Here is a 24,279-nt window from a genome sequence, read left to right on the forward strand (position 1 = left end):
GCAACAGTTGCAAAAAGTTTGCTGATTTGAATGAATCAAATTTTCAATTGTGACCAGTGAAAGTAACAATGAATAACTAACAACATAGTAACACATTGTCAGTTGATTAAGGCAGTTAAAGGCTGAAAAGATGATTTATCAACAACTCATCATATCCATTGGTTTACTGTGTTGTTGCCATTTGACTTCAGGTGAAACCAACAAATTTATTAAACCACAGGAAAATCATGGAAACCAAAAGGATATTAATGTTCTAGTCAACAATTTGTCTCATTTAAGGGAACCAGCTTTAACAAATCATCCAAAGGATTGTAATCATCGCAGCAAAAGGTCAACTTTGTCAAGTAAGTCAACCCTTGCACATTTTCACCTAATGCACACCTAATTTTCAAAGGACAACCAAAAGATCGACTAATTAGCCTTATATCAGTCAATTCAAGTCATTTTTCTAACAAAATTGTTTGAAATTTGATCTAGATAGACATTCAAATCAACTATTTGTCTTGCCGATTCTGGTAATTCAAGGTAGAGACTTACAATATGAACTTTGCTTGTCTCAACTCGACTTTCACCCAATTCATGGTTTACCAAGCTTTAACATTGATATTAAATCAATTTTTTGCTCAAATATTACCTTAAAATTGACCCTCAAAATAGACACAGATAGCTCATAATAATGCAGTTTGATCTTGATTTGTTATATTTTTTACATTCCAATAAATAGATCAGATTCTCATTGAATTCAAGCCAGAAATTATCATTATTATTACATTTCATCTTGATTCATCATATTATTCAAATGATAATCATTTGTTTTCTTGTTTTCTTTCAATCATCTCAATTACATTTACCTTAGTACATCAATCAATTGTTATCCAGTAGCAATTGATGTGACCATTAAAAGTAATCACAATGCAAACGTTTCAATATTATAACCATTTGTTAGACTTCATCTTTATCTCCCATCCTAATCAACATGATAAACAGCAGCATTTCAGTAAACAAAAACATCTAAATTGAACGGAAGAACCAACAATTTGAAACAACAAATGATGAGTATCAAGATTAACAATTGTAATATTAGTAGAGAAACAAAAAGATTGATTGACCAAATTAAAGTTGATCAACCATTAATCTGTCCAAATAATGTATAAACATAGCATCTCAAGTAACCAGAAAAGCTACAAACAAAATGGGTTCAAACCCAAAAGTGTAAAATTATCATCAGTGTTGTCCAAATAATGCTAATCCACTTTTTTATATTGAACCATTAATCCGATCAAACAGTCAATTTACCATGAATCAAGTGTTAATCAGTTGACTTTATTATTTTAATATCATCATGTTAATATCATTATTGATTGTTAAAAATAGATTTACATATCAATCTATTCTCACATCATTAATGTTATTAATATCAATTCAATTACAATGTTTTTTTTCATATCCATTCCCAATCATCACATTCAATCAACGTTATCATTGGAAACATTTGTCTATCAATTGTTGTGATACAATTACAATTTGCAACCAAATGAAACAATGAACTTGATTGCCAATTTTTTATATAAGAGACCATTTTTTATTGCCAATTTTAAGGTTTGAAACAATTCAAATAATTAACAATTATTTGATTCACTAGCCTGTAAATTGCAAGATTGAAATTTTTACCCTTTTGGCTCAACAACCAAAATACTGATCAATATTAATAATTAATAGCTGGTTAATGAGAGCAAAGAAAGTTTAATGAAAAGCAAAATAGTTTATTGATTATTGTTTTGCTATCAACTTTTCAATATTGAATTTCATAAAAGCTCAGTAACACCCTTGAGCTTGTAACCTCATGATTATGTAAAGATTTGAAAAAGAAAATATCATTTTTCGGAAAAAAACATTGAAGGAGTGTTGGTCAATTAATGTTGACCAATCAACACCCACTAGTCACACTTTGGGTGCAACAATCGAAACATTGTTAACGAAAGTATCGAATTTCGAGAAATGGCCAAAAAGTGAAACTATTCATGTTCAGTCTGAATCATTTCCATCTCATTGACCAATCCAAATGTCTTTTTCCCAAACAATGTTACCAGAAAAAAAGGAGGAAAAGTAGTTTGGACGAAAAATTGGTTTATTGAATCAACTTGATTCGTTGTAAACGGAACCGAATGAAGCACCAATTTTGACCTGATGATGTCTGATGATTAAAGATGAAGATAATGAGTAATCTTTATCATCTTCATCATTATGGGATTAAATGGCGAAAACGTTTTTTACCAATTACTTTTTTCCAAATGAATTGTTAGATTGAATGAAACGATTGATTCTTAATATCATATTTGACCATTTTCATTACTCTTAAATTAAAATGTTGATTATTTTACTTGAATCAACAATAGAATCTTTGAAACGATATTTTCAGAATCCAGATTGAAATTGGAAAAGAAGATGAATTTAGATCATTTCTTGGTTGGTGATTAAATCAGTTTTACCATCAACTTTAATTAATCGGAAGTTATCAACATTTCTCAGCTTTTACCTTTCATTGATATACCTTTAATTTCATCAACTTTCAATATTAGTTGCAATGAAACAACTAAAGAAAGTTGAAACAATTTAAGATTATCATTTGATTGATTCCTTAATCCTTGTAATCGGATAATCATCAATAACTTTAATTAAATAAACTTTCGACCGTTTGTAAATTGAATTGAAATCAATAATCAATATTTAATATTCATTTATTGAAATTTCCGTTTTTTCTCCAATCAATTTTATTTACTTTTCATGAATATATTTAGCTAATTGAAATGATTATTCAAATATGAATATGAATCAATTTATGATTATTGATTAACCAATTGACCAACAAATTGACAAATGATTGTTGATTCATGATCAGTAGCCCAGCCTTGGTTGACCTCTTGATTAACTTTTTCACTCTCATTTAGATTGTTGTTTAAAAGAAAGAAATTATTTTGTTGTTGTTTTCATGAATAGGAACACACAATTTCACCCAAATCAAGGTGAATTAAGGTGAATTAAGGTAAATTTGTTTTCTCCTTTTCATCATTATTGTTATGATTAAATGAAACATTTAGATTGAAATCGTTTGCAATCAAAAAATGAGAGAAAAGGTTATTTCTTTTTATAAGGAATTAAGGAAGTTAAATTGCTTTACAACAATTGATTAAAATCTAGTTGATTAACAACAAATCATTTGTTCTTTGAAACCATCAAATTCAAGTTTCTTGGACTATGAAGATTTGTTCATGGTTCATGGCTAGAAGTTCATTAAGTTTGAGCAAATTAGAAAAAATTATTTTAACGATTCAACTTTTATTTACAAAATTAACAGTTTACTTTCAACACAATTAACTGTGATGATGGCAATGAATTGATTTACTTCGATTTGTCAACTTTCTTCTGAAATGATTGATAACATTGTCAAATTGAATTAAACTTGTATTGTGATTCAGTGTTTGGTTAAAGTTGTAACAATTGTAACAATCAACTTTGCTCAATTGCTCTCCTTGATAACCCTGCATATCAACTAATCAATTACCAACCCTGAGTTTTGCATATCAAAATTGATTGAACACACAATTAAACCAAACGCATTCAAATCAATTTCTAGTTTCAAATTGTTCCTCTTTAGTCAAACCTTTCAAATCAATTTATAGATTGAATCAATAAACGAACAACAGAATTTTGAAAACTTTGACAATTTGAATTCAGAATTGAAATTAAATTGTGAAAAGTCTCAAATTTATTCAAATTTCTGGTCAAAATTTTGCCTGAAATATTGATCTTTGAGATAAAAAACACTTCCATTGACATTGACCTTTCCTTAGCCAATAAAAATAGTGTTTAATGATTTATTGTTTTGCTAAATAATTAGATGATTTACAGTCAATTGTTAGTCTAATGGAACCTTAATTATTCCAACAATTAAGGTCGCCACTAGAGAAATGTCTTTATTATTGACAAAATACTATGCGAATGCAATGATATATTAATAATGTTTAAACAACAATTGAAGGTAACACTTAAAATGGACAATTAAAATTGCAGCAAAAATATTTACTTTAAATTTTGTGATAAGTAAAAGCCATTTAGATGATTAAATGAAATGATTAATAACATTGTTTGATCACCATCAATTGTAAGCTGTCAATGAATATAACAATTCAACTTGAAAGACAAAAATTATGAGTTGAACTACATTGTTAATCAGATCGTTTTTTTGTTTGATTGCTTGTTGACCGGAAATTTCACTGTTTAAACAAACGCTAATAGGCGCACCTTTATTGCAACTGATTTACATAATGATTCAAGATCATCAAATTGTAATGACCATCAACCTTTAAACAATCAATCTGTGTTACCCTTTTGCACTCTTGTCTGTTAACATTCAAAATGTCTTCTTGTTTACACTTTCATGTTCATCTTTTATCCTCATCATTGTGTTTGCCTCTTCAATAATCATGATAATCAAATGAGAATCTTAATCTGATCATTGTGATAACAGAAAATATAATAACGCATAAAGTGCGCTCACTTTTAATGCCTGTTTACCCGTTAACTTTCAACAATCAAACCATTTTTAATGATCAAGGGCAAGTTTACTTTTTTACGTATGAATATTAAAGGTGATCCTTAAGGTGTTTCACCGATTGTTATCATGATACAACTTTTATCCAACCTTAAATCATCTTAATTGATCAATAATCATTAATTGTAAAATGGGTAAACATTCAATCGGCGCAATTTGTATTCATCTTGTCCAAGTCAATGTGGCTTGCTGGTTGTCTTCAAGTTGACTTTCACTTTGATTTTGACATTTTTTGATCAGACGATTAATGGTTTATAATTAGACGATAAATCCAACAATTTATTTTCCGTTTATTGTTATTGCCGTATTTGACCAGTTCCGTTGATAACCCAGATTATTTAATTCATTTGTTTTCTTAATAAATCAACTTGTTTTGCTGCTAAAGGCTCATTTTATCAGGATTTACTTGAATCACGAAATTGCTTTTCATTTAGCGATCCAATGATAAACTTAACTGCAAAAGTGAAAGTTAAGAAGGTAATTCCAATGAATTCAATCTTTTCATAACCACAATTATGTTTCATTTTATCATTATTTTTCATCAACTGGACTGATGAGATTTAAATTGGCTTTAAGGTTAATCAGAAAATGGTGAAAATGTTTCATTTTTAATCACATTTTTTGGGATCCGTAAATTTATGTAATCAACTTTTCTGCATAAATTGCAATCAAATTGAAATGAAAGCAAACCTATGAAATTATGTGACTAAATTTGTGCCATTTAAGATTTTAAAAAGCCATTAAATATTAAATCATTTCATTTTGGTTGAAAGTTGAGAACAGTTTAGCAATTATTAGAGCAAAATGTCTCCTTTCGTTTCTTCGCGTCAGGTTATTATGAATATTTAATATTAAACGGTCTTCATTAACACCATCATCATGTAAACAGTTTAAATACACGGAAGACAATCAGTTCAATTCCGATGAGATCGACCTAGAGAAAGTTGAAAAACAAATATCATCTTCATCATGTTTTAGGCGATTCAACTGTTAACCATTGTAAACCGTTATTGCAATCCAACAGCTTGAAAAAATGTTTCCTTGGTTATCTCCATTCCTGTTGTTATCGTCTTCATTTTGTACAACGAAAACATCACCAAAACCATCATTTTTGTCAACTACCGACTAGTTGCAGCACGTAACTGAAGGCAACAGAAGCAACTGTCCACTTTAATTACAGCGTTCAACTAAGGAAACTATTAACATTCAACAGATTTACAGGTCGTTGAAACCATTTGAACACTCAATCTTTACCATGATGAGCCATCATCAAGTGTAAACTAATGTAATTCAATTAAATAATTGAGCTAAATACATTCATCAATTAGCTATTGTCAGGATTAATGTTCATGTTTGACATCTAATGATTACAGGTTGTTAGATCATTTTAATCCTCTCAGTTTAATCTCGACCAATGGCCAACAGCTATTACCAGTTGACCAGAAAGCGCAATATACACAGCGAATGGAACCGTCAATCAAACATGAAGAATAGGTTAGATCAAAAGCATCAGTCTCCAAGCCTATCAAGTGCCAAATTGTTCGAGACTTGACTTAACCAAAGATTAATAAGTTGATGAAAAACGATAAAACTTGAACCAAACGAAACCAATGGAAACCAGAAAAGGCTGTTGGAAACCTTTAACCAAAGCTGTAAATTTTGACACTTTGAACTGATTAATGATGATTTAAGGAGAAAAGAAGATTGTCAATGTTATTAGACAGCTGAAAATATAATTAACACATATTTAAATTAAATAACAATAAGATCATTACGGTAATAAGCGTCTAAATATAAACCCGAATCTCATATTTAAAATCAAAGTCAGACATGTTTGCCTGCCTTTTGCGCCTGTCTTTTAATGATGGTTGTAAAGAGCGGGAAATTTGCCTCCGGTATTAATGAACATTAAAGTTGACAATTAGACAGGCTTTATTATTATTATATTTTTGCAAAGATGCAGATAAGTAATCAAGGCCAACCTTTAACCCATTAATCGTGAATCCTTTTTAAATCCGTGTTCATCAAGACAAATGTGGTTTTCATAATTATTGTGTTTATTTTTCAGTGTTTAATGAGATCAGTCAAGTTTAACATTACAATTGTCAACAATTTGTGTCATTATTAAGGAAACAGTTGCACTTATTTCTCACCTTTCTTCTCGATCTTGTTTGACTCATTTTCATCCACCTTTCCTTCATCATCTTCAAGCATCATCACTTCACCTTCTTGCATATTTACCAAATGACCATTTAATGATCATGTACCATCAACCTCCAGCTGCTACCGACTCATGGGAATCCCTATTTCAATCATAAAGTGTCTGTAAACCCTTTAGGTTTTACTGCTTCAACCTTTTGATCTTCAATGTCCACTAAATTAAGGTGAAATTAAGCAATAATCATGATAATTTACAATTGATACAGAATATTAAATCACTATTCTTAACCAGTTCCGTTTTAATGGACACAAACAAATAAAACAAAACACACACCCGAATAGCGTTATTATTTAATGTTAATGCCTTTACCAGAATTGTTGTTGACCTGCTATTATTATCATTTAATAGTTGATCTGATTTTCAGAGTTTACTACTTTAATCCAGCAAAAAAAACAACTTATCATTCAACAGCAATATAAGGAAACATGAAATTAGACTGAAATGAAATTGTAAAAAAAGAGATTCTTTTAATTAGCATCACTAAATTATTGTCTGTAATGGTCAAAATTATTGATCATTTACACTTGAATTGACTCTTGACTTGACTATTGATTTGCTTACGATTAAAATTGTGTATATCGAACAGTTAAACAACAATTTCGTGTCAACAAATATGATTGTATTCAAGATGAAAACGAGGACAATCAGCAAATTGTTAACCTTAAACGCCCTTTCCTTCAGCCAAAATCAACAAGTGTGAATAAATTATTTCAAATAGTGACAACCTTTACAATATCTAATCACAATCTATTTTACACCAAACCATCAAATTTTCATTTAACCATAATTCAATGTTAAATGATCATCTATTTGAAACTGTAGACCAGAAAAAAAATAGTTACATTCAAATGAAAAGTCAACAATGTTTTATTGCCATTAGAATCTCATTATTAAACAAAATGACGCCAGTGATGATGAAACTAAATTTAGTTTTCAATTGTTTATATCAAATAGTAAAAAAATATGATTATAATAGGCATGCTAATATGGACAGGCTGTTAATTAATGTTAATTGGGATACAGAAACGGCAAAACAATTTTAGCTTTGAAAACGCAATGAAAAACAAAACAAAATGGTTTTGAGTTAAATTAAGATTGTTTTTTTTGGAAGATTCATAAATGGTGACAAAAAATGGCTGAATACATGATGTTGGTGATGATGAGAACTGGAAACAAGGCTAACAGGAGGAAGTGAATGAATGATGAGCATGATAAACATGCAACTTTGTGTTTCAGTTGCAACCTTTTTGTTAACATTAAAATAATTAACTTTAATATTTTGTCACATAAATACAATTTAACGAGAAAAAAACGCGTAATTTCAAGTCTCTTTTGTTGTCCTACTAATTGGCCTTGATTGAAAAAAAGGCTTGATTGTTGTATCCAAAAGGCTATCTACGATTAAAGGTATTTTGCTTTGGTCCGAAGTAAGGTCAAGCTCTCTTTAAATAGATTAAGTGTCTTTAAAGGTTCACTAATTGAATCTAAATTTGCTTTCTGCGTAATTTTAATTATCCAAGTGTTGAGCCTTTCCAACTGATTTGCCAGACAAATTGATCATTTTACATTAAACATTTTCAACTGTTTAATGGATCACCTTTCGATTGATTTAACGTTTAAAATTGAATTGGAAACAAAAAAGATGAAGCTTTCAATTTGATTGCTGCAGGGTTATTTAAGACTGGCCAGTTGATGATCCTCTTTATTGTTTAATTGTCCAGTTATTCAATTAAGAAGCAAATGATTTAGATCATCATCTTTCGTTCATTTGACTGTTTGTTTTGGCTTGTTGTGGTTGCAAGTTAATTGGTTTTAAATCTTATTCATTTGATTCTTGTTGTTTATTATCATGATAACTAACTGGATTCAGCTATTCCAATCAAAGTAACCAACTCTTTCTTTAGCTTTGCTTTGTCAGCTGCTTTTTTTAAACATCAACTTGTTTCAATTAAATGATAATCATATTGCGAGTGGAAGCTTGTTTTGATTGTAATCTTTGATTCCAACATTGTTTTTGTCTTTACATTTGAGATTCATTTTCATTTCTTATTCACACAAAGAGAAACTTGAAACAATTTAAAGACTTTCACTCTCTCATCGTCCAGTTTCATTGGTCCAGTTGTGACAATACGCACAGAAATTGCACTAATCAGCTTCACAATTGTATGCTTTTAGTAAGCATAGCACGAATCTTTACTCAGGTAAACTATCCTTAAACATTATCCGACTATCCGGAAGGGTGTGAAGAGATACATTTCTTCCCAAGGAATGACCGGAAGAAATAATGTTTTCCTTTCCTTTTCTCAACTTTTCCTTCTTCAACCTTTTTAAAGAAAAGTTGACAACACAATTGACCAAAGTAAAAGCATTCCATTCAAATGTTGACAAGTGAACAAAAGTTGATGATGACGATGATCAATTTCAGCATGAATATGAATAAACCAGATTGTTATGTACAAGTCCAACCCAAATATTAACAGTATTGGTAAGATGTTGGAAATTTCATGTGTTTTCACCAGCTTTGTCATCCATTCGATACAATCAGCTTACACATAAATTCAAGTTGAAAAGTGTCAACAGAAACTATCATATCGAAGAGTTGACCTTTTACTTTAAATGGTAAACCAAATTGATACCAATTGTGTTCTTGAATGTAAACCAACAATGGATAGTAAAATTTCTACTCCTGTCCTGATACGCTTTCGTTTGAGCTTCAAGTTGATAAGTTGAATATCAAATTCATTAAATTTTGCTTCATTTTCTTGTCAATTGCGGTTGTAGCGTTTGCACAGATCTTTCTCATGATATTATACAATCGTCATTATCAAGATTTTCATTTAAATATTTGCCAACAATGTGTAAATGAAACTAAAATTGAATAGAATAAGGAAGGAGAGGAAGAAAAAAAAATTAAAATCAAGTGTTGAGAAAAGATCAACTGACCATTGATTGTGATTAAACAACAGGCATCACTTCAGGAGTGTGTTGATTACGTCAAATTGATGCATATAATAGATTAAAAATTACAAAATTGTTAAAATATCACATCAATGCAACAGTTATTGTAGTGTTAATGTCAAGCTTTCATGATGATCATCCTTTTGATCCATATTTTGAATTGGGGTTTTGAATTTTTGACTTTTTCCCTGATCAACCCATTGAACGCAATTTCATTGTCTGAGACTGTAAATTGGAGAGAAAAAGAAAGGAAAAAAACAAAGAGAAGAAATGGTTAAAAAAAGAGGATGATGATAATGGTGAAACATGGTGAGGAATGAAAGATGACGAAAAGAAAGTTTATGAAATTGAGTAAAAAAAACTGTTCAATGTAATGCAATTTTTTCTGATTATGATAATTTTGCATGTAAAATGCATTTAACTTGTATTATTACCATCAGGCGGAAGCAAATTAGAATAATGTTGAGTTTATCTTGTTCACAGGTTTTTTTAGCAATCAAATTTTACTTTGCCAACCAGTAAAGGTTAGGTTTTAGTGTCGGTTATTTGAACATCCAATTGAACCAGGTTCACAATTGTAATCATATATACCAGCTAGTAATAATGATGATAATGATAGACCAGGTAGAATGTTTTTTAAACGATTGTTGTAATAAAAGCCGTTTGAGGATAGCATATTGTTGATGAAGGAGGATCAGTAGAGTTGCAGTGCTTGTATGGCTTTTTTTTCAGTTAATTTGATGACAAACGTTGCTGTTTTTGATTGTTCAACACGCAATAAATCAGATCTTTTAAATATGCACCTTGGTAAAAGTATAAATTAACTTATTTAACAAGCTACAAATCTGATTGAACGGGTATACTACACTTGATAATTAACCATGGTTTGATTTTCATGTTGCTCCGTCAACTTGAATCATCATCATTGACTTCAAGTGTATCAACAGGATAAACAATGTTGTTGACCAAATTACACGTAATTTATCCATTTAACTGAATCATGAACAATTACAATATCATCTGACCAGGGAAACTGAGGAGACGAGTAAAAAGGATGAGCAATCTTGAGTTATACAATGGCTTTAAAAATAAATCTGCTTCCAACAACAAGCCTTTATGGTCCAATCAATCAAGGAGATAGCAATAATCAAATGTTTTACAAGCAAGTTATGATGAACCTGATTCGTGGGTGCTTATTGGACTTCAGTTTGAGCTAAATTATGAAAGAAATTATAAAATTAGTTAAAAAACGTAAACATGGTCAATTGAGTCTTTTCTTACCTCTTTTCTTGTCTTATGAGGCCAATTGTGAATTAATTTAGCTTAAATAATAAGAGTAACCAAGATTCATTTCAAATTTTAAAATCATTCCTTCAGTGTTACATTTTGTGCTGTCCTTATTGTCACCTAACCTTTAAGCTAAATAGTGGACAATTTGAATGATTGTACGCTAATTAATATAATTATCAGAGCCAAGTTTGACACCAAATGATGAAAGTGCTGAATACCTGAATGACAAGGTTTATGATTTGAAAAAAAGTACAATTTATTAGATAAGTTGATTTAAATGCATTTTTTGAGGTTAAATTTTGAGTGAAGTATATGTTAAATTATATCAACACTAACAGTTATGATCAACAACTGGCTGAGTTTTGAGGAATCAGCAAATTAATCAAATTAACACGTAAATTCACAAGAAACGTTTGCTAAGTGTTGATCAATTTAACAGCATTTCAAGCATAATTTTATTGCAGTTCAGTTAATCTAATGTAATCGATCAATCAAATTTTACTGACAAAATGGACAGTAATTAATTAAATGATAACAATTTGAGAAAATCTCAGTGAACTCAATAGAATTGGCAACCTGCATGAAACTATTCAGTAAACGTTGCCTTTTAACACAAATCCAAATTCGATGCGCGTTTTTTGATTAAACCAACTTCTATTTACTATTTAATCATCACTGTAATTCATCTAACAATTACGATGTTCCTACATCAAGATATCCGAAAGCCCTTGATAAAAAATAGTGAAATATTTCCTTCATTTTGTAATCCAAAAATTGATTGAAAAATCAATTTTTCAATTTTCAATTTCAAACTTCATATTATCAAAAAGGTCATGGTTAGGTGTCTCTAGAACCAAGTGCGTAATTGCTGATCATGATGGACTTGGTTCAATATGAGATAAAATTAATTGAAATGATAATGTGGATAACCTTACAGTTTAATCAATCCATGGTTGGCAATATTACTTTGAGCACGTAAATGGGTAAATTGAATTGAATTTGCTCCAAAATTATTGGTTACTTATAATTGGTAAAGATTCATAATTAAATGGTTCCATCATCTTCGTGAGTTAAGTCTTCCAGTTCGACAGTTACGATTGGATAAAGGTTGACCAATTTTGAGTCTTGTTTGGACAATTCAAATGAGAAATGGTTTGGCCTTTCTGTGTTTAAAGTTGAATCATTATGATGGCCTGAGTGTTATAAACGGCATTTCTCTTTTCTCATAGCCTCCAAAAAACAGTCGTTTCCCAGCTAATAAGTATAAACTGGACATCTGGACTAAAAGGTCATTTGAGTTATGATTTATGAAAATGTAAAAGGGTAGAGGTGAAACTACGAAGATGGTAGAAAAAAACGCAAAATTATAGATGATTGCTACTTTTTCTTTCTTTTCTGATTCACAGCTTAACTGGTTAACGGTTTCCATTGAGGTCGATTCTCACAATTTAACCATTTAACATGTTACCAGATTGATGAAAGTTTCTGCTTTCCTACCTCACTTGTTTCATAGGGAATGGTAATTGCCTAATTGTTGTCACAATCAACGAGCCAGAATCTTTATTTCCTTTACTCGTAATCAAATTTTTGTCCGTTGCTTTCTGCATTAGTATAATTAGATATTGCAGCTTGAGAACAAATTTAATGAAAAGTAGACGATTCGATTTTCAACTTCATTTCCAGCAATATTGTTGATGCTTTGTATTTTTTCATTGTAACATTAACCTCGAACCTGAAAATGAAAAGAGAAAATTAGAAAATTAGAAAAAATAATCAAAAATAAATAACTATATAATCTTTAGGTAACGATAATGATTTCAACTGCAATGAAACGCCTAAATGATAAGTAATTTCAATGAGAAATGGCTTTAAATTTATAAGCCAACTTACACAAGTTTTCACAATTTACTGAAAAAGCAAATTCAAGTTGCATTGGAATCATCAGTCGACATTCAAGGATACAATCAAATCACGAAATAGCTCGAGCTTACAGACCCATTAATTGATCAATATCTTCATCATTAGTGCTATTGAAAATTTCAACTCTATTGTTATCCTAATGTGGACCATACTAATCTGAATTTCAAAGTCTCACAAATTATTTTCTGTAAAAAAATGGTTCTCATTACCAACGAAATTAAAATTATACTCATTTGAACCATTTATAACCACAATATCTGAGCAAAATGAACATTACATTGTATCACTTTAGCCTTGATTGAAGATTGAAAAGTACAGAAAAAATTGAACGTAAAAGGCATCACTGATTTTTGTTGATGCAGCTAAATGCATTTAGCAGCTTTTTACAAGATTAGCCAGATTTTTCCGCTTATTTAGCTGCTTAATGGATTTTCATGTGATCCTTCTATTGAACCGTATCAAATGAAATTATTTGCATCAAACAAAAAACAAACAATTTGCGAATATTAGCCAACAACAAAGTATAAGTGGAAAAAATGTGACCATCGACTGACCGTAGTTAGATAAATACAAACTTGGCTAAGCAAAGGGTGAGAAATGAACCAATTTTTCATTCTGATCTTCGAACAAATATGTACATGCATTTAATCCATCGAACTTGACCTGAAAAGAAAAACGTTGAAATGTTAGTTTCCCTTGAAAAAATCAACAGTGTTTTCATTGTTTACATTTTATGGTTCCCACTGAAATACCTTGATTTACTTGAAGTATCCTTAAAAACGGTAATCGGTCATCAATCACAAACCAATATTTTTCATTTCGACTCCCCACTGGTTGAATATTTGAAAATGAGCCAACATTTGCGCCCATTTTCAGCTTTGCTTTTTTCTTCTTCTTGTCGGTTCTTCTTCTTGACCTTTCACTAGCACTTTCCATGATTTGCCAAGTTTCAGAGTCGTTTGCACAATTCTTTCTACTTCAGTGTTTACATTATATTACAATTAACACCAATAATGACCATTAGCACGTATCAAGAGTACAATATCATTGAGATAAAGATTACTTGAATCAGCTATTATGATTTATTTCTTTTCATCCATTTCATTGTTTTAATTCTGTGATGACAGTATTATGAACATACAGTAAATCCACACTTTTTCGATATTTTTGGAGGTACTCCATCTATTGGAATAATTAATACTTTTCTCTGGGCTGATAGATTTTTCGCTTTCTTTTGTTTTTTATTGAGCCTTTTTGATTGGTCAAGTTAAAATGAAAAATTAGAAAGAAAAATATAAGAGAAAAGTATTAATTATTCCAATAGATGGAGTACCTCCAAAAATATCGAAAAAGTGTGGATTTACTGTAATTGGTTAGCTTCACTGTTGACATAATTGATATTAAACGTTGCTTCCTTCCTTCTCCGTTGTGATTCCGTTGTTTTTATGGACTTTCCTATCAACAATCAGAGGCCAATCTGTAAGAGAAAGAAAATAAATAAAAAGAATTGAATAATAAAAACAAGAGATAGCCATTTGTTAACAATTGAAGTTTTAATTGGCTGACCAGGTACAATTATCTTCACTTGTTCTCAATATTCTTATGTATCGCAATCAGGTAACCTTTAGTGACCACCGATGAAATCATGTATATTGAAAGTGAAAGTGAAAGAAAGAAACGGTAAAAGAACAACAAACCTTTCAGGACAATCGACACTATCAACAAAATCACCAACAACAATCAGGGGTGAAGGAGAAGGTAGAAAAGGTTGATTGTTGGTGAAAGAAAAGGATTTATAATAATGATATATTTAAGAAATGGTAAGAAAGTTGAATGGTCAAGATGAAAGTGTAAGTTGAAACGTGATGTGTCTTTATCGCGCTCCATAAAGTGAAGCTTTTTTTCAAAGTGATGAGTTTACCTTTCTCTTTTTTTTCATTGACTTTTTTAAACTTGAAGATTGAATTAAGATTTATTGATGGACACAATCAAATTAACATTAGACACTTATCGTGATGATATTGAGGAAATACAGGATAACGAAGAAAGGATCAGGGAAAGCAAATTATTGGTAAGATACACTTGAGAAGATCATCTTCAAGGGTATAAAATGAAAGTTAATCATTTCCAAATTAAAAGGTTTTCTCAAAACGGGTACACTTTGGCCTCACATTTGCTTCTTTAAATCCAATCAATAGGCACAATAAAGTTAACAATTGACTAAAATTAAATAAAATTATTAATAGAAAAAAAAATCAATTTCAGATTATTTACTTGAGAAACACAAATTTCAAGTCGAAGACACAAGAGCACAATGAGAAAGATTATGTCTTAAAAACTAATAGCGTTTCCAACTGTTAGATAAAAAACAAATTAAACCGATTTTTCGGTTTTCAGCTAAAACCATTGTTAACAGATTTTAACTGAACAATTCATAGGTCATCATCATTATCGTCATTAGCCTTTGTTGATAACAGTTAATTTTAGAAAAGGAAATTTCTTATCTTTAGATTTCATCTTTTATTTTAACCGTTGACTAAGTATGGAAATATCCAGAGTCTTATTTTTCAACTGATGAGATAATTGCGGTAAACAATCCTAAGTAAACGGTTTGGAAACGGTGTGATAGACTACAGTTTGTTGAAAATAATTGTGCTTCACTTGCTGTATCCCGTATATCAGTTTATAATAATGATGCAATTGAATGACAGTTGATTGAAAAAAAATGATTCTTGCAACAATAAACATGAAAAATGTAACAAAAGGCTTCAACAAGTGACCATTATTATCAACAAGCAAACGATGAGGAGCTGATCAATAGACAAAAAATGCTTCCCAAATCATTCATGTCCCAATGAGTAATTGACCTTCTGATGATAACCAACAATGAAAACCAATTTATCAGTCAACTTGATTTCTCCTTTTTCTTACTGTTCCCTGTTTATATACGCTTCTCTTTCAACTGGACATATCTCAATCATATGGTTAATTTATGATTGAAAGGATTAATCATTATATACATTTTTTTTGCTTTATATCATCACACTGATCATCAAGTCAATCATCACCATGAAATATATTTATAACTATTATATTTACAACATTGCGTGCCTCTATTTTTTGAATGTAAATCATCGTTTTTTTTTGTGATGTGCTTTTCAATGGATAAACCCATCAATTTGAATCTTTTGTGAATATTAATTGCTGATATCTTCATCTCTTTTTGCATACTTGTGTTAATCCAACTCACCTAATTATCACCATGATTTCAATGGTTTTAAATAATTTTGTTATCTAACCTGAACTGAAAGCTATGATATATCTCCATCTTTATCTTGACTCTCAACAACTGCTATTGATTTTCTTGTGTTGATTTTATTCAGCAACTAAAAAATCAGGCAATCAAAAATTTAATAAGTATGGCGGTCAAGTAAATATTTCAATTGATTGATTGTTAATTTAAAACAGTAAAACCTGTAAATCTCACTTTCGTATTTCCATTGTACTGGATAGAGAAAAAAGGTGTAGCTTAGAATCAGAAGAGAATCAAAGTTGAGCAAATAAAATGACCTCAATTGTGATCTGAATTGAAGGAAGACAGTTACACAGGTTGGTAATTTACTTATCTTTTTTTATAAAAGTAATGAGGATGATCATCATCAAAAGCAATAATTGTTGCTTCAAATTAATTTGGATACAAGTTTGATTTTAGTTTATTCCCTTCATCTTTTATAGTGTAGTGAAGCAAACCCTTGAACAGTTAGATAAACCTTTAAAACAAAGCAAACATTACCTTTACCTTTCGATCTATTCTCCTTCTCTTACTCATCATCATCTTCATCAATTGGAAATTTTCATCTCTGATTACCATCAAGCCATTAAAATTTAAGAAATTACTGTTCAAACAATCTTTCTCTCTCATAGAGCACAATCATTATTCTGAAATTGTATGGTTCTGTTTACGTGTGCTGTGCTTGTTTTAATTGTATCAGCTTGTCAAAATTTAATTGTTAATGTAATTTAGGAGGAGAAATGAAGAGAAGATGTTGAAGATAATCCAAGATGCAAGTGAAAGTAACAAATATTGTATAAGTGTGTACAACTTGTGCCAAAGTTAATATAAGGTGGACCCATATGATGATAAAAATGAAGATGATGGTAACAATACACGAATTAATATTTAATTTTGTTACTAAACATGCTAAACTTACCTGTCAATCAATTGTCCATTAGATTTAATACATTCATCATATTTGAATCTCTTCTTGTAACTACTTGTATTAGGATTACCAATATGAAATCAAAATTGAGCTTCTAGTGATTGGGTGTAATAAATGGAGACAATAACTTTTCATTTCATGATTATTATCAACTTTACATTATTCAAACTGATTGAGATGTACTAACCAAATGGTTCTTCAATTTTCTTCCTTTTATTTTAAATTTTTCATTACATTAACAACTTCTGTTGATTCTGGGTGTGTTGAGATTTCCAATTGCATACAATGAATGTTTTTTAATCCAGATAAATGGATTAAATTCAACCAAATCCTAATAATGATGACTGTAAATTATAATCTCAATCTTGAAATATTTCTCAATTATTCACGGTTATGAGGTTATAGTCGAGTGTTTTTCACAAAATGTTGTCTAATCGTCAAAAATTTATCAATGCTTTTCATTATTTTATACTAATTTTCATTCTTATTTTGCTTCTACAGATTTAGGAACGGCTCGTGAATCTGAAAGATTTACTGCTTTCTCGTTATTACCTTCAGCTGCTAATCGTTCAGTGTTCATTTGCCCCGAAAAATTTGGCTATTTTCCAGATAAACGTGATTGTACCAAATATTTTGTCTGTGTTTTTGGAGAACCTTTACATGAAAGTTGCACCGGTGGTTTGTATTTTTCCGCTGAACTACAGACATGTGATTGGCCTCGGAACGTCCAATGTCCAAATGAGAAGAAAAATTATGAAAAGTCAGTTTTCAGTACTGTTGATATTGGCTCAGGAGATGATGGTTTTGACTATGATGTGCGTCAATCAACAAACAGCCAAAATAATAACAACAATAAAAGGCCTAACACAGTCAAAGAGGAACCAAGCGATGAGGATGAAAAGGACAGACCCAATGGGATCAACGCAAATTACAATAAAATAATCATCAGAACCAATAATTCGTCATTTGTTCGTCCAATTGAACACTATGTAGTTGATAAAGAGATACCTGATTACACTCTAGTAGATGATCAACCAGTTGGCACAGTCAGTGACAAAAACAATAGCAACAGATCATCACCACCACAAGCTTCATTTATACCTTCCCCTCCACCTTCAAAGCCGCTTGATGGAGGGCAGCGCAACAGTATCAACTTTGAACCTCACTCACAGCCTGTAATATCGAAAGCTCCAGAAATTGATTATTTAACCGATGGCTTACCCTTACCAAGTCCAAAACCGATTCCTCGACCTGCTACCATTTACTCATCTGCAGAGTCAGATGATAATTCTGGTAAACCTTTTATCGAATCATCTAGATCTCGTGAGAATCAAGACAGATACTCAGAAAACCATGGAAATAAAATTAATCTTGAGTTTGACCCTCAAGCACCAAATTATGCTGAAGCAATTCCTCCGGTTGTTGATAGTAAAGGAGGAATTCATTTTTCTGATGGTGTTGGTGGTACCTTTGGAATTGTTGATCAACTTCCTGGTCTATTAAGCCAAAGTGTTTCCGATCACAGTTTAAACGTTTTCATTAAACCTCTATCGTCTGACTCAATCAAAAGTGGCAGATCTCGTGAAGCACGTTTACTCAAAGATAATATTGAACCTGGCTACGAATATATTCCTATTATTACGCCTGAGAAGTCTAATTTTCGGAGCAATAATCCATTTTTACCTCCAAACAACTATGATGAGTCTTTTCATTCAACATCTAAAAGCAGTGGTTCTCGAGGTAGATCAGCTTCGAGGCCAAATGAACAGCCAACTGGTAATCTTCTTGCAGTTGTTGGATCAAAAATGAAATCTAGCGATCCAGAAGATGATTTCAAAATCAATGAAAATGTGACCAGAACATTATCAAATAATTCGGAGAAATCTATTCCTGAAAATATGGCTCACAAACTGACGAACCTTGAGTCCAACAGCCAGTTGCTTCGTAAGGATGGCAATGAAGAGTTTATATTAGTACCTTTCAACATTAACGAGGGTCGTCGAAGGCACCGTGGAAGGGTTCGTGTTGTCCCTAAAATTGTTCCGAAAAATAAATTGCATCAGGTTAAAATGATGAATAAAAATTTTAAAATGTTACCAAATTTTATTGAAGCAAAAACTGATGGTTCAGTTGTCGTTCGTGCCAAACCCATTGGATTCAATGAAAATTTACCATCTTTGTCTTCAAATTCAGTTTCTTCTCCCTCATCGAGGCAACCTGAATCAAAAGATTTTTCCTTTGACAAATCTTCATCATTACCATTTCGCTCATCCATAACTGCTTCACCACCAAAGAACCAACCACCAATTTCATCATCACTGACTAGAGAAACCAATTTAATGTCATTTCCATTGCCGCCTACCGAATCTAATAATGCAGCATACAATGTCCAATGGAATAAAGGAACAATAGAGTTTCCAGATTCTGATTCAAATAGAGCAAATTTTATTGCCTCTCTAATATCAAATGATAAAGCTATTATAAATCTTGATAATAACCATCTAACCTCTAATAACGGACTATCAGATGACCGATCTACTTCAACCAGTAGTGATCCCAAAAAAGACCAGGTAAACAATGAGCGTCCTGTAATTACAAGTACCTCAATTGGTATCAGTTCATCCACCACAACTACAACTACTTCAACGACTCCTTCTCCAATCTCAATGGCCCCCATTCCTTCAAATACACCATTTATTGGTAAAATATTGCGAACCTTAAGACCTCAAACAATTTACTCTGAACCAGTTAAAATAATTACTAATTCACTGGTAACTGGAAAACCTGAGAAGCGTGTTGTAACCAATCCACGACTCAAGGTGGAGGATGAGCTCACTTGGCCTGACGACGGTTTCTTGTCAATTAACAAAGAAGCACCAAATTCTAGACTAGTTAATGGGTTGAAAGATTCTAGAGTTTTACCCACAACCCGTCAACAATCGACACCCAGTTTGCCTGCAACTAAAGACTCATTACAAACAACTTCCCCAGTCGTCACGCCTGCAACTGCATCTAATCTCGATTCAACCACAACACCATTACCTTCACCCTCACTACCGCCATCTCCTCAATCGCCATTATCTTCATTCTCATCAATTCCTATTGACGGAACTACTGGTATAACACTTGGGCCGAAAACAAGAGGTCCAACAACTCGAAAATCGCGACCAACAAATAAACGTTTAGTTGTAAAACAACGAACCACCATAGCACCTAAACCACCTTCTAGACCAGCACCCGTTTATCCAACTCCAACTCCATACACAACAGCAGTTAAATGTGATCCCAGGAAATGCCTTCTTCCAGATTGTAATTGTGGAGGCCCTGCAATTCCAGGTATCAATACAATTCTTTAAATCTTTAAATATTTCTTTATTTTGATATTTAAATTGTTGATTATATATTTTAATCCATCTTTAATTTATTATCAATTTTAGGCGGCCTTAAAAGAAATGAAACACCACAAGTTGTGTTATTAACGTTTGATGATGCTGTAAACGATCTTAATTGGGAATTATATGAAGAGATATTCAATAGTGGGCGAGTTAACCCAAATGGATGTCCAATCTTAGGAACATTTTATGCTTCTCATGAATGGACAGATTACGGGCAAGTTCAAACCCTCTACTCAAGAGGTCATGAGTTTGCCTCACACACTGTAACGTAAGTGTCATAACAATGTTAAAACAATAAAAGTCATTGTCCAATTTGATGACAAACTAAAAATGAATTATTTTAAATTTTCAGTCACAGTTTTGGGGAAAAATTTTCGAAAAGCCAGTGGCATAAAGAGGTCAATGGTCAAAGGGAAATACTTCATTTATACGGAGGAGTTCGATTGGAGGACATCAGAGGAATGAGAGCTCCATTCTTACAGATCGGTGGTAATCGTATGTTTGAAATGCTTCACGAAGACAATTTCACATATGACTCGTCAATGCCAGTCTTTGATAATAGACCTCCATTTTGGCCTTACACATTGGATTATGCTCTTAATCATGATTGTATGATTAGTCCATGTCCTACTAAATCATTTCCCGGTGTTTGGGAAGTTGGTGAGTTGATTAGGAACATCAATTTTCAACCTCGTAATCAACTTGAAGTGTTTTCTGGTAAAAAGGATCAGCCTTGGCTCAAAAACAAATTACGCTCTTGTTTTAGTTGATTTATTAAGTTCAAATTAGACTTGAATTTAGTAGTGAGCAGTTAAGAAAAGCAATTTAAGAAATCATCATTTATTCAGTAAACTAACATGTAAATTATACAATATTCCTTATATGTGCTTTACTATTTTATTAATATATTAGTATTAGTATTAGTCTCTCTAATAAACAACTTTGGTTAATTAAAGCCTAAAAGAATCATGCTTTGTTGATTTAAAATTTACCTAACAATTGTAAACGATAGCAAACAATTAATCAACAATTTTTCCGTTAAAATTAGAGTCACCAAAATTATCACGCTTATAAATCGTGATTCAAAGCTGTTCTTCAATTTCGTTGTTCATTACAATTCATTAGAAATGTTTAAATTGATAGCCGGACATGATCAACATCTTTCAAATTATCCCCAACAATTAGGATATTATTAGTTTACCTATTTCTATTATAATCTTTCATTTAATTTATAACAATAGACCACAATTTTTAGACCAATTTATTAAAGCTAATAATATTGTGACCTTTAAATTGTTGATTATTATGGATTATTTTTCATTATAAGTTTATATTTACATTTTCATTGTAAGTTAACCTTTTCATGAAAACCTTTCCGATGTTTCAATTGTAAATCCTCAACACAAACTAAAGGATAATGATAAAAATACCAGCTAACACTCAGAGTTGTTATCAACGCTAATTTAAACATTTAAACAAATCTACATGTACTTGAATTTAACATGAATTTATATCAAAATTTGTTTAACATGTAATTATGCTTTTTATTATTCAACTGTAATGGCCATTTCTTTCAACAATTAGAACAGTTTGAGCAACAATAAGACAATAATTGAATAACAATAACTTTTAAAGAAACTGACAATTGTTCCGAACTTGTGGACTGATCTTGCTTCATTTTAATTTCGCTTTTAATTGTAATAATTAGGCAGACAAGAGCGTTTCACTTTATAAAATGTTTGATAATAACAATTAGCCAAGGATATTAATGAACCACCATTTTCAGAGCTTTTAATTAATCAAATGTAACTGTAAAAATAACCTTACAATTGTTGTTTACCAATTTTTAATTGTAAACCTCATCGATAAGGGTTAGATTGAGTTAGATTAGCAACACCAACAAGTTAACATGCTGTTGGTAATGAGAAGGATTTACATTTAATGCTTATTAATTTTACATTGGCTTTTCAGTGAAACCAGTAAAACAAAATTCCCTAATAGTGTTGATGGTAAATTATTTAGTAGCTTTTAAAATTTAATCAATATAATCAGTTGAGGGCAAGCTAATGATTCCAACTTGATTAACCAAGCTATTAACTAAACCTTGATAAATTGATGAACAACTGTTTGTAAAATCAATACTGGTTGTCTGTAAAAGAAACCTATTGAATAATTAAACATTTCATATATTAATTATTTCAACTGAATATACATCTCTCTAGACACTGATATCATTAGACATTGCGTAGTGAATGATTGAAAAAATTGATTGTTATAAATTGTATAAACTGTATTAATAAAGATGGACTAATCTGTATCTTCTCATTTCTCTCAATCCTTACAGGCATGGTAATGTGGGAAGACCTGAAAGGTGGACGATGTTCAATGGCCGATTCATGTTCAAACCCCTCCGATGAAGAAGGTGTCTTTGAGATGTTGCTTAAAAATTTCAACCGTCACTACACAACCAATAAAGCTCCGTTCGGCTTGTTTTACCATTCAGCCTGGTTCAATACCAATCACCACAGAAGAGGTTTCCTCAAGTTTGTGGACACTATACTGGCCAATAAAGATGTTTATATTTTAACCAATTGGCAGTTGATTGAATGGATGAGGAATCCGACTCCATTGTCGTCCATTAAAAGCTTTCAACCCTGGTCTTGTGAAAATTTATCCTCTGAAAGACCGGGTCCTTGTCATCATCCAAATGTTTGCAATGTACGCTATCAGAGTGGCACTCGTTTCATGAAAACATGTCAACCTTGTCCAGAGCGATATCCATGGGTTGGTGGGGCCAATAAACATTCAAACTGAAAGCCTGTTGATTGCCATTGAATTAATATCGATTATTTTTGTCAACATTTACCAAATTGAAATCTGTCGATCAGTCAATTTACAATGTTTACTTGGTAACATCATGAGCTTTTTGCTTTACTTTTTTGGATAACCATTTCAAGAGACTTCTTGAGATTTATTTATTAGCTCTAATTTTATATCAAACACTTGCCAATAGTATTTATCGTCATAATTAATATATTACAATATATTAATTTACGAATGGTTAATTTGCCACAAAGTGTCACTTGTAAACCTTTCGGATGCCATTAATTTTATTCAATTTTGGTCTAATTTGATTGGTTCCATATCATTCTCATCAAATCATCTTCATTACCTTCATCATTTGCCATCTTCAATCACTCCAAATCAAGTCATCAACCCATAATCATTACTAAAAGTCAAAAAATTACCAATCATTTCAAATCATGCAGCAACTATGTAACTCTTTAAAATACTCATCCATGGATTTCAATTTTTCCCCAAAAGTTATATCACCAATTGTTAATGGCTATTTAGCTTTCAAATGAATCACTGTTGATCAATTAGCAATTTTTCCCAATTTAACCAGAAATTTCTTATCCATCAAATCAACTGCCTCCATACAATAGCATTACAGGCAAACCAGAAAAATATATTTTTGTTAAACTTTTTTACTCTGTAAATCATTTAATTTTTTGTACTTGTTTCTCGGTTCATTTACAAATCCATTTTACAAGATTTTAATCAATCACATTAATATTAAACTAAATTTCAACATTCAGTACAAATTGTTTGATTTTTATAGCCTTTGATTCTGTAAGGTTGAACATTGAATAGCTGGCTTTC

General features: G+C 31.1%; 1 protein-coding gene and 1 long non-coding RNA gene across 6 annotated transcripts; one reads left to right on the top strand and one right to left on the bottom strand.

Annotated features, from left to right (window-relative positions):
* LOC107369825 (uncharacterized) lies at window positions 1–24,214 on the top strand. The gene is made up of 5 exons (XM_015937801.3): window positions 1–344; window positions 17,723–20,557; window positions 20,659–20,884; window positions 20,969–21,276; window positions 22,961–24,214. The coding sequence occupies exons 1-5, from the start codon at window positions 131–133 to the stop codon at window positions 23,428–23,430; spliced, it is 4,053 nt and encodes a 1,350-aa protein (XP_015793287.2). The 5' UTR covers window positions 1–130; the 3' UTR covers window positions 23,431–24,214.
* Window positions 7,683–14,136, bottom strand: LOC107369847 (uncharacterized). 5 transcript variants are annotated; one of them, XR_016200944.1, is made up of 8 exons: window positions 13,754–14,136; window positions 13,577–13,664; window positions 12,579–12,813; window positions 12,017–12,416; window positions 11,073–11,299; window positions 10,226–11,004; window positions 9,777–10,016; window positions 7,683–9,701 (listed from the first exon to the last, which is right to left on the bottom strand). It is a non-coding gene; the product is annotated as an uncharacterized LOC107369847 (long non-coding RNA). The 5 variants fall into 5 exon arrangements; XR_001570442.3 differs by having other exon boundaries at window positions 13,556–13,664; XR_016200943.1 differs by having other exon boundaries at window positions 12,012–12,416; window positions 13,556–13,664.
* Window positions 24,215–24,279: the final 65 nt, after the last annotated feature.

The sequence above is a fragment of the Tetranychus urticae genome, chromosome 1, assembly GCF_039701765.1.
Source record: "Tetranychus urticae isolate SD_2017Ah chromosome 1, NJAU_TeUrti_SD_1.0, whole genome shotgun sequence".
Classification (NCBI taxonomy): Eukaryota; Metazoa; Arthropoda; class Arachnida; order Trombidiformes; family Tetranychidae; genus Tetranychus; species Tetranychus urticae.